The 13,301-nt window shown below is 43.8% G+C and overlaps 1 protein-coding gene across 1 annotated transcript in view; it reads left to right on the top strand.

Annotated features, from left to right (window-relative positions):
* Positions 1–13,301, top strand: part of CAPN9 (calpain 9) — a 54,987-nt gene that overhangs the window by 30,652 nt on the left and 11,034 nt on the right. Inside the window, exons 11-16 of the mRNA XM_060242772.1 lie at positions 3,221–3,429; positions 4,431–4,467; positions 5,771–5,851; positions 8,679–8,736; positions 9,163–9,227; positions 10,115–10,183. Coding sequence (XP_060098755.1) covers positions 3,221–3,429; positions 4,431–4,467; positions 5,771–5,851; positions 8,679–8,736; positions 9,163–9,227; positions 10,115–10,183 — 519 coding nt within the window. The remainder of the gene's footprint in view (positions 1–3,220; positions 3,430–4,430; positions 4,468–5,770; positions 5,852–8,678; positions 8,737–9,162; positions 9,228–10,114; positions 10,184–13,301) is intronic.

Here is a 13,301-nt window from a genome sequence, read left to right as displayed (position 1 = left end):
GGGGTTATTTTGTAGAAAAAAAGGTGTGGGAGTTCAGTAGCATATCTCATTTGTGTGCGCCCTGGAATCTGTGTGCAGTGGGGAGAGAACTGCCCACTGCATACAGACCCTGGCTGGAGGTTCAGGTGCTGTGCTCCTGTGAGCTCCTACCAAATTCAAGCCCTGCCCCCATCTATTTGCCTATTTCAAACAGCTGATGTTCATGTGTTGTGGCTCTCAAACATCTGATGTTTATTCTATGTGATTCTTAGCATTAAGCAATTTTGACCACCCCTGGCCTAGAGGTAATGTAAAATGGGGAAAAGGTGGTCGTGCGAAGTTATATACGACAGTATGTTTGAAGTTTGGGGGTGTGAAGAAGTTTCTTCAGAGGAAAAGGCAGGTTTGGGAGAGTGCCCAGAAAGTGATGTCAAAGGAAGAAGTGGGGTTTTAGTGGAGTGTGCTGGTTTTAGTAGGGTGTGCCAGAGCAAAATCGTAATGAATGACATTATTAAAACACTTGTCCAAAGATGAGATTGGAGTGGTAGTGGTTAGCATTGTATGAGATCGGACAGGAAAGTCGAGGTCTGTTGGGAAGTGGGGGAAATGTCCTTCCATCTGATTTGAATATTTAGATGAGCATAAAGAGAGGCACCACTTGGCCTTTGGGCAGCATTAAGCATCACTGACCTGAGTGGTACTTCTGGAATTTACTCCATCCACCACTGGAATGGAGAGTGAACTGGACACTGATCTGTTCCGGTTTGAGACTGGACTACTGGACTGGATGGGCATTCAGTCTCATTTAGCAGGAACACAACCCACATAATATTTTTAATTAGGACCAACCAAATGACCCATAACAGTGCAAGCTTTCAAGTTCACCAAAACTCATAGTCAAGCAGTAACATTAATTAAAAAGAATTTGGGAAAGGGACATAGTATTCAGCCCTGTTAAAGCTTGCATTGTTTGTGGGATGCAGAACAGATTGAATTGGAGTTGGTTTCAAGTCACTCCAAGCCAATAAAACAACTGGCATTTGGGGGAAATGATGTCACAGGAAGTGATGTCACTTCCTGCTTCTGGCAGGTGGCGCGGGAAAACGATGTCACAGGAAGTGATGTCACTTCCTGTTTAAGGCGGTGGCATGCCGTCACCGGAAGTGACGTCACCGGAAGTGACATCACTTCCTGTTTCCGGCGGGCGCGCGCTTTGCGCGCGCGCACACACATTCACTCCCCCCTCAAGGTGTCCCTGGCTGGCCTGCAGATATTATGGCCACCCTACACTAGCCAGTGGATGCAGTTGGGAATGCTGTTGCCATTGCCATCAGGAATGCCACCACTGTGTACCACTCACACTGGACCCTGGCAGCTGCTCCGCCTCAAATGTGTCCTGCTGGGCATATTTAGCCCCTTCCTTCCTTGTTGCCATGTGGCTCACCTCATCATCATCAGCTTGATCCTGGATACTTTATTATTTCAAACACAGGTTTGCTGAACCAGCAACCTGTTTAGAAAGGCAGTTCCTGAGGAATGGAAGTCAGTTTCTACACCAGTCTCCTGTCTCTGGCTGCTTTTTAGGCTGATGCAAGGAAATGTTTAAATGTTTGGGACATTGGTGGCACCATATTGTGTTGAGATCTATTCTGGCCTTGAGACTACTGGAGCAATTCCTGCCATTGTGGTTCTGAGCTGGACTACTGAGCAATGTACTCAGCAATGCACTTACCCTGAGTGTTCCGTTTACATCACATCATCTTAATGCTCCTTACAGTGGAGGTCAGCATTATTGGTTTCATGCTGCAGGAGACTTAGATGTTGATGGCTTACTTAGCCAATCCTGTGAGTCTGTAGTAAGGGGAGAGCTAAACCAGGGACTCAGTGCAGTCTTCTAAGATCAGACCAGATCAAGCACTGGGAAATCTGTGACCAGATTTTCAGTGCATTTTTAAAATAAATAACAGCTGACTTGGACTGCAACTGTGGTACAGGGTGAGGTTAACTCCCCGCCACCACACACAGAGATGTATATGCATACTATTTTCCCAGCCTCCAATAGCCCCCTTGCATCACAGGGGAAGATGTGCAGCAAAAGAACTTCTTAAGTGAGAAGAAGACTCCTTCAGCTGGAGGAAGGATGGTGAGATACAGGCCACTGGTGATTCAAATGTTTTCCCATAGGGAAATATCAGGGGAAGGACTGCTGTTGGAAGTCTGAGAAGGGAGTAAATTCAAGACCCAGGACAAATCAGAGCCTCCCACAGCTATTTACAAAACAAAACAAAACCCAGAGCTCAAGACCAGCTTGATATTCTACTGTATAAATATTCTACCACCTTCCTCTGGTTATGTTCTTAGTCACTATGCTACTGTGGTTCTTGAGCAGGACTGGTATACCTCCAAAACAGTGTCTTTAACAACTTCTTCAATCTCAAATGCCATATTTCCTCATGATAATGGTGCATGTGTCTGAAAATGGCCACTTGAACATGTGGAATCTGACATGTAGGACCTAATATGGGTAATGAAAAGGAGAAGGAGAAAGTGAAAAACAAACAAATTAATAATCAGGAAAAATGAGGATTCTTTAGACAGTTATACCAAAGGCTTTCATTGATCACGAGAATTAACAACAATATAGTGAAGGTATCAGGTAAAATATACTTACATTATAGACACAAACTGCCAAATGACAACAGGTGAATATAGTTTGATCAGTTTGGTTTTCAAACAATAGCATGTCTTCTGTAATGGTCATTCAGAAGAAGTTGACTTGATAAGTACTGGTATAAAAAAAATTTCAAGTTCATATTCAATAAAATTGTGGTATGTATCATTTTCACTACTACATTTTTCACAAAGGACCCTACTTCATGAGCACTAAAAGAATATCAGCAACAATGCTGAAGTAAAAATAAAAACCAAAACAAATGACATTATACATATGGAATCTTCCTTTATACACCTTTGGACTTTGTGTCTGGTATTCATTTTGCTACACTTAAGGTACACACAGGGCCTTTTTTGAGTACCAGCACCATTGGGAGGGGGAGTTCTCCCAAGTCCTGAGGGATGCAGTCTTATATATGAGCACCACCAGTACTTTTTTGTACAAACAAACACTAAGTAAATGTATGGAAATTCATAAATAATGGTTGGAATGAGAAGTGAGTTGGGATTGCATAGATTTTGAATCTCTAACAAATGACAAATGGGTTCATTTGAAATCTTGTTACAGAGCCCTAGTAATGATGAACACATGACTAAAGATTTTTTCCGCTACCACTCATCCAAAGCCAGGAGCAAAACGTATATAAACTTACGGGAAGTCTCTGACCGATTCAAGCTGCCACCTGGGGACTACGTTATTGTTCCAACTACATTTGAGCCACATCAGGAGGCTGATTTCTGCCTGAGAATATTTTCTGAGAAGAAAGCTGTTACTAAGTAAGTATTACCATGTGGAATATCTGGACTGGAAGAGCATTTTCAAAACACAAGAATGCATGTGTCTTTCACTAAAATATGTGGTAGAAGTTAGCATCTGTAGTCTCATAGCTGGATTTAGGTCCTCTGACAAGTGTTTTCTGGTTTACTACCTTCCATTGTCTTTCCGCTTCTCTTTTGAACTTCTTAACAATTTGGAAAGAGAAACTGAGATTGAAGCATGTGAAAAGAATGTTCTTCCTCTCACTGATGCATTCCCGTTTACTTCTCTGCCTGTACTCTCTTTTTGTTTGTGTTCTGGGAGAGATGAACATTATGAAAGATTGAATCATTGGTATTAACTTTTCATCAATTTTTTTAGAATCACAAGGTCCACACAGCAGTTATGGACTAGTAAGGACAAGGAGGCACATTTTTGGTTGTAAAAGGAACCCCCTTCCAACTTTTGATTCAGCATTTCCTCCCAAATGAGTAGTTTGATTCCTAAAACAGTTTTGCCCAAATCCATATACTTAATTCAGATGTTTTCAGTGACATTTAACTGTGTGAATGGGTATAGAATTGAAGCTGAACTCGATCCAGACCAAGCTGGGTCTATTTACTTACTATTGACTTCAGTCCACTTCAGCCCCAACTAATTCAGTATGACATAAGCAAGCTCAACATTGTTCTTCCATTCTCTGCTTCCCTAATAATGTAAGAATATAGAAACCACCTGAGAGTTTAGAGATTTTATAAGAATAACCAGGTTAACATCACCACTCTCTTCTACCTTCTGCTTTTCACCATAGCTTTTCTTAAGTGTTCCCACTTGATTGATACATTTTTTCATACACTGGAACAGGGTGCCATGAAGCTGTAACCATATTTTATGTAATCTAAGAATCGGCCTTAGGCACCCTTAACTAGGTCTGAATTCTGTCTTGTCTTACAAGATTCTAAAGGTATTCATCTCATCAGGATACTTCCCCCCCTTTGCTTTTACTCTTTATTTCTCATAGGGAAATGGATGGAAATGTTGACATAGATCTACCAGAGGTATGTCTCCAAAATTAAATTTATCAGTGGAAAATTAGCATGTATTTTACTAAGATTAAGTAAGACTATGATGTTTTTCACATAGAAACAGACTTGTGTGGTTCCCAGCTGCCAATACAGCACAGTGTCAAGGGGGCTTCCACAGTGTCAAGGGGGCTAGTTTCCTAGCCCCCATCCTCTGACAGTAGCCAGGCCTTGTCCCAGCGGGTGGAAGCCCTGCCCCCAGAGGATCATGTGCCTTTCCACCTCCGGAGGCTTCTGTCTCCGATTGAAAGGCTTCCTCTTGGGATGGTGTGTCTGTGTTACTTTGAAGAAGTTGGCAGCAACTCATGAGTAGAGAGGCCAATCCCTCACGTCAGAGTCACCAGAAAGGGGGGGGGGAGGGAAACGTCTGCTGAGCACTTCATTATTCCCTATGTGGAGATCGATTCTCATAGGGTATAATGGGGAATTGATCTGGAGGTTTCAGGGGCTGTGGGGGAGCTGTTTTTTGAGGTAGAGGCACCAAATTTTCAGTATAGCACTAGATACTATACCAGGGGCTCCAATTCTGTGTGCCCCAAAAGAAGGTGCCCCATCCATTTTTTTCCTACGGAAGGAAGACATTTTAAAAGGTGTGCTGTCCCTTTAAATGTGATGGCCAGAACTCCCTTGGAGTTCAATTATGCTTGTCACACCCTTTTTCCTGGCTCTGCCCCAATGTCTCCTGGCTCCACCCCCAAAGTATCCTGGCTCCACCCCCAAAGTCCCCAGATATTTCTTGAATTGGACTTGGCAACCCTATAATGGAATAGTTTGCCACCTCTAGGTTGGTAAATTCTTGGAGGTTTTGGAGGTGGAGCCCAGGGAGGTAAAGGAGCTCAGCTTGTTATAATGCCATAGAGTTCACTCTCCAAAGCAGCCTTTTCCTCCAGGAGAAATGATCTGTGTTATCTGGAGGTCAGTGGTACTTCCTGGATGTCTCAAGGCTCTACCTGGAGGTTGGCAAACCTATAATAGAAGGTCAGAACAGAGGCTACATATATTCATATGTAGGGTTGTCTGTGCACTTGGACCTCAGTTTTTCATGGTTGTTAGTCAAAGAGAGAGACCTCTGCTCTGATATTAGATGTAATGTGTGTGGGACGAGGCCTGCCACTGCCACCCCTTTCCTATAAATTTCATACCCAATACGAAGATTTGAAAAGGGTCTATGTTAATGTAAATACCAATGAAAAAGAATGGCTGTCAAACCACAACTGAATCTGTGCATGCAAATGCTGGGGGGTTTCTCTCTCCATTAACTATTTTTGGGTCATTTTAGCTTCCTAAACCAACACCAACACCAGAAGAAACTGAAGAAGAGAGACAGTTCCGAGCATTGTTTGAACAGATTGCAGGACAGGTAATTACTTACAAACAAACTAAAAGCAAAACACAACCTAAGCAGAACTTCAGAAGACTAGTAAGTGCAATTCAGTTGCTCTTATATTTACATCACTTGGTAAATGCAGTCCACGACCGTTTTCGCACACAGCTTACCTTGCAGTCACAATCCTGTTCCCTCCGCAGCGTCTGGTCGGATTTCCCACCATCTGTGCTGAAGTTACAGGAAGCGCCGCAGCTTTTGCGTAGCAAACATAAACCACTAAAACCCAGTTTACGTTTGCTACGCAAAAGCCGCAGCACTTCCTGTAACACTGGTACAGATGGTGGCAAATCTGACAGACGCTGCGGAGGGAACAGGATTGTGACTGCGAGGTAAGCTGTGTGCGAAAATGGTACACATCTACGCAAACATGATAGACACACTACATATATCATAACAAACTCATAACCAGGCAGTCCCCATAGTTCAATGCGTGGTGCTTCTTCCTAGAATGGGATTGTATGCACATTCACTCTTCATACAATGAGTGCTACCACTAAATCCCTGTACCACCCTGTAAATCTCTCCCACATCCACAGGATTAGCACTGCTGAAGTTGACATGCCAACCATCTGTTCATGGCACAAAGTCTCTTTCAGCAGTATGCTTACAAATTATTGTTCCATATGACAATCTGAAGATTGAGGCTTATGTGTTTGGAAAAAAAATATCTCTGATTCATCAGTATAGATGAAAATGGAAATGTGGGTATCTTCTTAGTTACCTGCAGTATAATACTGAAACCCTAGATGTCATGAGATCCTTGTTTTTACAGGCATGGCCATTCCTGGTTGCATCATATTTTTATTTGGTGTTCAGCTGGCGATAGTGAGCTGAACCTACCCAGCTTTTCTAGTCAATCTCACCGAATCCTGCTCATTATTGCAGCCTCTATCCCTTATGGAGAATTAGGTGAGGTTGTCTATTCATGCACCATGATCCCTAGCATAGAGAACCAGAGAGGATTCTGAGGCACTCCAAAGGGATCTGTCGAGGCTGGGCGAGTGGGTATAAATATGGCAAATGAGGTTCAACATGACCAAGTGCAATGTAATGCACACTGGGGACAAAAATCCTAATTATAAATACAGGTTGATGGGTTGTGAACTGGCGGAGACTGACCAAGAGAGAGATCTTGGGGTCGTAGTGGATAACTCACTGAAAATGTTGAGACAGTGTGTGACTGCAATAAAAAAGGCCAACACTATGCTGAGAATTATTAGGAAGCAAATTGAAAACCAATCAGCCAGTATCATAATGCCCCTGTATAAATCAATGGTGCGGCCTCATTTGGAATACTGTGTACAATTCTGGTCACCCTACCTCAAAAAAAGATATTATAGCACTGGAAAAGGTCCAGAAAAGGGCAACTAGAATGATTAAAGGATTGGAATACCTTCCCTATGAAGAAAGGTTAAAACGCTTGGAGATCTTTAGCTTGGAGAAACGTCAGCTGAGGAGTGACATGATAGAGGTTTACAAGATTATGCATGGGATTGAGAATGTAGAGAAAGTAGTACCTTTCTCCCTTTCTCACAATATGAGAACTTGTGGACATTCAATCAAATTGCTGAGCAGTCAGGTTAGAACTGATAAAAGGAAGTACTTCTTCATCCAAAGGGTGATTAACATGTGGAATTCACTACCACAGGAGGTGGTGGCGGCTGCAAGCATAGACAGCTTCAAGCAGAGGTTCATTAGTAGCTAGGAGTTCATTAGGAAGCAAATTGAAAACCAATCAGCCAGTATCATAATGCCCCTGTATAAATCAATGGTGCGGCCTCATTTGGAATACTGTGTACAATTCTGGTCACCCTACCTCAAAAAAAGATATTATAGCACTGGAAAAGGTCCAGAAAAGGGCAACTAGAATGATTAAAGGATTGGAATACCTTCCCTATGAAGAAAGGTTAAAACGCTTGGAGATCTTTAGCTTGGAGAAACGTCAGCTGAGGAGTGACATGATAGAGGTTTACAAGATTATGCATGGGATTGAGAATGTAGAGAAAGTAGTACCTTTCTCCCTTTCTCACAATATGAGAACTTGTGGACATTCAATCAAATTGCTGAGCAGTCAGGTTAGAACTGATAAAAGGAAGTACTTCTTCATCCAAAGGGTGATTAACATGTGGAATTCACTACCACAGGAGGTGGTGGCGGCTGCAAGCATAGACAGCTTCAAGCAGAGGTTCATTAGTAGCTATTAGCCACAGAGTATTGTTGGAACTCTCTGTCTGACGCAGTGATGCTCTGTATTCTTGGTTCTGGGTGGGGGGCACAATGGGAGGGCTTCTATTGTTCTGGCCCCACTGATGGACTTCGGGATGGCACCTGGGGTTTTTTTTGGCCACTATGTGACACAGAGTGTTGGACTGGATGGGCCATTGGCCTGATCCAACATGGCTTCTTTCAGGGCTTTTTTTTTAAGCAGGAACGCACAGGAATGCAGGAATACTGGCTTGGCATCAGGGTATGTGGCCTAGTATGGAAATGAGTTCCTGCTGGGCTTTTCCTACCAAAAACCCTGTGTGAAACAATGGTGACATCAGGGGCTGTGGCCTAATATGGAAATGAGTTCCTGTAGGACTTTTTCTACCAAAAAAGCCTTGGCTTCTCTTATGTTCTTATTTTTTATTTATTTTATTTTTAAAAAATAAATATTATTACCTTTTAATGATTGTTGGTCACCTAGAGACAATCGGAAAAGGGGGAAAAGTAGAAATGTTTTAAAAACATAAATAATGAAAAGTAGATATCACGGAACACATAAATATGAAAGCTGCATTCATTTCTTCACCTGTAGGATATGGAGATAAGTGCTGAAGAACTTGAATATGTTCTCAATGCTGTGTTAGAAAAAAGTAAGTGCTACCAAGGTTGCAGTTCATGCAATTAACATAGCATCAGAGTGGGGGAAAAAATCCAAAGCTTCACAATTTAATCAGGAAAATGTCCTGAATACATGGATATCAACCAGGGGATTCAGTTGCAACTTAGGTGATGATCTGTAAACGTAATACCAATTTGGCCTTTGTGTGATGATCCCACTAGCCAGGCAAAGTATGCACAGAGCAGCCACACATCCTCTGTGGTTCTCTGTGGTCCTCGTATTTCATGGCACCACCAAAAAAATCTGCCATGCCCAGGGAGATTCCAGATATTTACACTTGGGTGGGGGGAGGGGGGCTCTACATAGATATTACAAAAGTGAGCAGGTAAGGCTAGCCTAGTCCTGGTTAGCCTGAATTGTCTTTTTATTTATTATGGCGATGATGATTCCTTTGCAGCAAAGAACATCAAATTCAAGAAAATAACTCTCCTTTCATGTAGAAACATCATTTCTCTAATGGATGTATCCTTTCAAGTAGTTACTAAGAGGGCAAACTGATATGAAGTCTGTGCTTTCCCAACCCAAATATACAATCAATAGCAAACATATATGTGTTAGAAGAAGACTAAACAGGTGCCAACATCTTAATGTCTTTGCAAGTGATGTCTATAGTACCATAGAGTTTTCCTCCCAAATTGCTAGAGCATCCAGGGGAGCCATACAGTTTTCCCAGAAGCTCCTAGAGTGGCTGGCACTTGCGAGTGACGTCATCACATTGGCAATGTCGGGAGGGGATCCCCCTGTAGGCCCACTGCCGGCTGGCAGATAGGGGACCTCCAAAGCGGGAGAACCCTGCCTGGGAACTTGGCAGCCTTAGTTCCATCACATTCCCTGAGGAAAAGAAAAGGCCTGAGCTTTGCCACATTCCCCCAGAAAAAAGGCTAGCATAGAAGAATCCCTGTCACCATTGTGTGACCTTGGTTCACTCTCCTGCTCTTCTTGACACATGTGAAGAGAAATAGGAGGCCTGACATTCTTTTTCTCCTCCAGTTAAGTACACTAGCAGCAAGTCCTTTGAAAACTAGCAGCAAGAGCAAATGTGGGGGCTTATGACCTTGCAGGTCAGCCCCACCGAAGGGTCCCAACTCATGTTTTATCCAGAGAGCTATTCATCAGTCCTGTATTTGGGAATCTAGCCTTAATCCTATGCCACTCTCCTCCTGTAATAAAGGGGTGAAAACACACTACAAGGGGAGCTCATGGGCTGGCCCCATGGATTTGTATTAGCCATTGCAGAGGCAGCACTGCCATCCTACCATAGCACCTAGAGTGGCACTGGGTCATAAAATGATATGTTTAGGCTGTATATAGTGTGTTACTTAATTATTCCTTAACAGGAATTGTATCAGTCTAGTGGCAATGGAAAACTGGAATTCAATGAGTTCAAAGTTTTCTGGGACAAACTGAAGAAGTGGATTGTAAGTTAATATGCTCCCATCTTTGTTTTCTTATGCTATGCTATTTCAGAAACAGCTTTAGAGCAGTCATGTTTTTTAAAAAGCATAGCACAACACATTAATATGTATGTTCTAAAGAAACTAATTCTTTCTAGGAAGCATTCTTTGTTTTCTGTAACCCAAACCACAATAGTTTACAGAGAATATTAACATTTTTCCTAGGGTAAGAAACTGTGGCCAAGACAAGAAACATCAGAAATGTTCGATAGGAGGAGGCCAAACAAAATAAATCCTGAGCAGAAAATATTTCTGTTAGTACAAATTGAAACTGCTGGCTCCTGAAGCAGAGAAAACACTCTTGCTAAGTGTTTCTTTTGCTTATCTCTGGTACTTCAACCAGCAAATGAGATTTGAAATACCATGGCCACTTAACAGTGCAGAAGCATGTGAGGCTATGTGTCAAGGAGCACTTGGATATGTTCTCAGAATTTTGCGAGAGTTGAGTGACCCCTGAAGGCATCTACTTCCTCATTAGTGGTCACACAAATAGGTTTCCATTGATGGGTCACTGACTTTTTCTCTTGACCTCAGTACTGCTTTTCATCAGCAAACACAGAACCATCTTTCAGTTCTCTTCCTTTCAGCGGTAGAAGGGCTGACTACTAAACAGGGCCAGTGCCATGGTTTCTAGTGCCCTAAGCCCCTGGACCCCCACCCCTGCCCTGTGTCTGCAGCTGCAAGAGCAAGTGCAGTGGCAGCAAGCGGTGTAGCACCTCTGAGCGCACCAACTGCTGTGCTGCCCCCACTCAGCATTCCCAGGGCTGTGCTTCCACTGCAAGCACAGAACCAGGAAGACTGCGGGGGGGAGGCAGCGAGCGGTGGGCTGCATGCATGTGCTTGGAGGAGCTTGGAGTCTGGCTCCAAGCACACACTTCCATTGCTCCACTGCCACTGGTGCCTCTTCCCCATTGCCGCCCACCCACATTTAGGTGGCAAGGCGGAGAGGGTGGCCGAGAGGTGGGCAGCAAGGGTGAGCATGGTGGGAGTGGGGAAGAGGCACCAGGAGCAGTGGAGAGCATGTAAGGTGGGGAAGGGGTGCCTTCTGGCCACCCCTGAGGCCAGGCAGTGCCTTAGGCAGCAGACTACCTAGGCAGCGGATTACCTGGCCTACTGGGATGCACTGGCTTGCTACTAACTACTATTACTACTGCTTCTCCTGCTCCAGAACCAACTAGATCACTGGTGTTTAAGACTGCAGTTTCCTTGTCTCCAAACCATTTAAGATTTAAACCTGGTTTAAATTATGAATCTGTAGGCAAGAAAGAAACCATGGTTTGGTCAATGATAAATTATGGTTTGTTACAAACCAGAACCTGATGTGACCTGCCCGGACCTGAATGGCCCAAGCAACAAGATCTTGTCAGATCTCAGAAGCAGGATGAGCCCTGATTAGTACTTGCTTGGGAAACCACCAAGGAAGTCTAGGATTGCTACACAGAGGTGGTCAATGGGCCATCTCCATTGTCTCGTGCCTTAAAACCACTATGGGGTTTATGGTATTACCATAAGTTGCCTGTGTCCTGATGACACTTTCTGCCACCACAAATCAAGAAGTCTGGTTTTAGAGCTTCATGTGAGGAGAGGAGAAAGAAGAGAGAATGGGTCAAGCCCAAGGGTTTCCAAGGATAGTTCTGCTTATGAAAAAAATTATGTTTGAATAGCAACCACTTTTCAGGAGAGAACTGAGTGTGGCTTCCTGTCAATGAACTTTAAGTAGCAAACCTTAAACTGTGCTGGAAAAGTCCCATTGATTCCAAAGGCAAACTAAAGGTGTTCTCTACTCTGCTCTCCCTTGCAGAGGTGGAATTCTTGCTTGCTTCAGTGAGACATGCATCTCTAAAACTAATAAAATCAAATACTTAATTAAATAATAATAATAAACTTTTATTTATACCCCGCCCTCCCCGCCTAGGCAGGCTCAGGGCGGCTAACAAGACATGGTAAAACCACGATACAATAAAACAGTATATAATATAATTAATAATTTAAACAGTAAAACCAATAAAACAGTATGACATTATGGTACAATCAAATTATGTATAAGATGGCTCGGTGTTATTGATATTATCAGGAGTTCTGTCTTAAAAAGCTAGCTGGAAGAGGGCAGTTTTGCAGGCCCTACGGAACTGGTTAAGATCCTGTAGGCCCGCACCTCTTCCGGCAGTTGATTCCACCATTGGGGGGCCTTTGTAGAGAACGCCTGTTCTCTGGTAGTTTTTAATTTGGTTTCTTTTGGCCCAGGGATTTCGAGAAGATTTTTTGAGCTTGATTGCAGTGCTCTCTGGGGAACATATGGAGAGAGGCGGTCCCTAAGGCAGGCAGGTCCTCGACCATATAGGGCTTTAAAGGTAATGACCAGCACCTTGTAACGAACCCGATAAACAATTTGCAGCCAGTGCAACTCCCGCAGCCCAGACTGCACATGTTCCCACTGAGGCAGTCCCAATAGCAGCCTGGCTGCTGCATTTTGCACTAGCTGCAGTTTCTGGGTTCGGTACAGGGGCAGCCCCATGTAGAGGGCATTACAGTAGTCTAACCTCGACGTGACCGATGTGTGGATCACTGTTGCCAGGTCGCCACGCTCCAGGAAGGGGGCCAACTGCCTCGCCCATCTAAGGTGAAAAAAGGCGGACTTGGCAGTAGCTGCTATCTGGGCCTCCATTGTCAAGGAAGGCTCCAGTAGAACTCCCAAGCTCTTAACTCTGTGCACTGCTACCAGTTGTGCCCCGTCAAAAACTGGGAGAGAGACCCCATTCCCTAAACCGCCGCGACCTAGGCAAAGGACCTCTGTCTTCGGTGGATTCAGTTTCAACCCACTCAGCTTAATCCAGTCTGCCATGGCTTGCAGTGCCAGGTTCAGATTTTCCGGGGCATTGCCAGTCCGGTCACCCATCAATAGAGAGAACTGGGTGTCATCAGCATACTGATGACAACCCAGCCCATATCTCCGGGCAATCTGGGCAAGGGGGCACATAAAGATGTTAAATAGCATTGGAGAGAGAACTGCTCCCTGTGGCACCCCACAATTAAGTGAGTGTCTCTGGGACAGCTCTCCCCCAATTACCACCCTTTGTCCCCG

This window comes from Heteronotia binoei, chromosome 1 (genome assembly GCF_032191835.1).
Source record: "Heteronotia binoei isolate CCM8104 ecotype False Entrance Well chromosome 1, APGP_CSIRO_Hbin_v1, whole genome shotgun sequence".
NCBI classification, from domain to species: Eukaryota; Metazoa; Chordata; class Lepidosauria; order Squamata; family Gekkonidae; genus Heteronotia; species Heteronotia binoei.
Note: the sequence above shows the minus strand (reverse complement) of the source record. Positions and strands in the feature narration are given on the sequence as shown.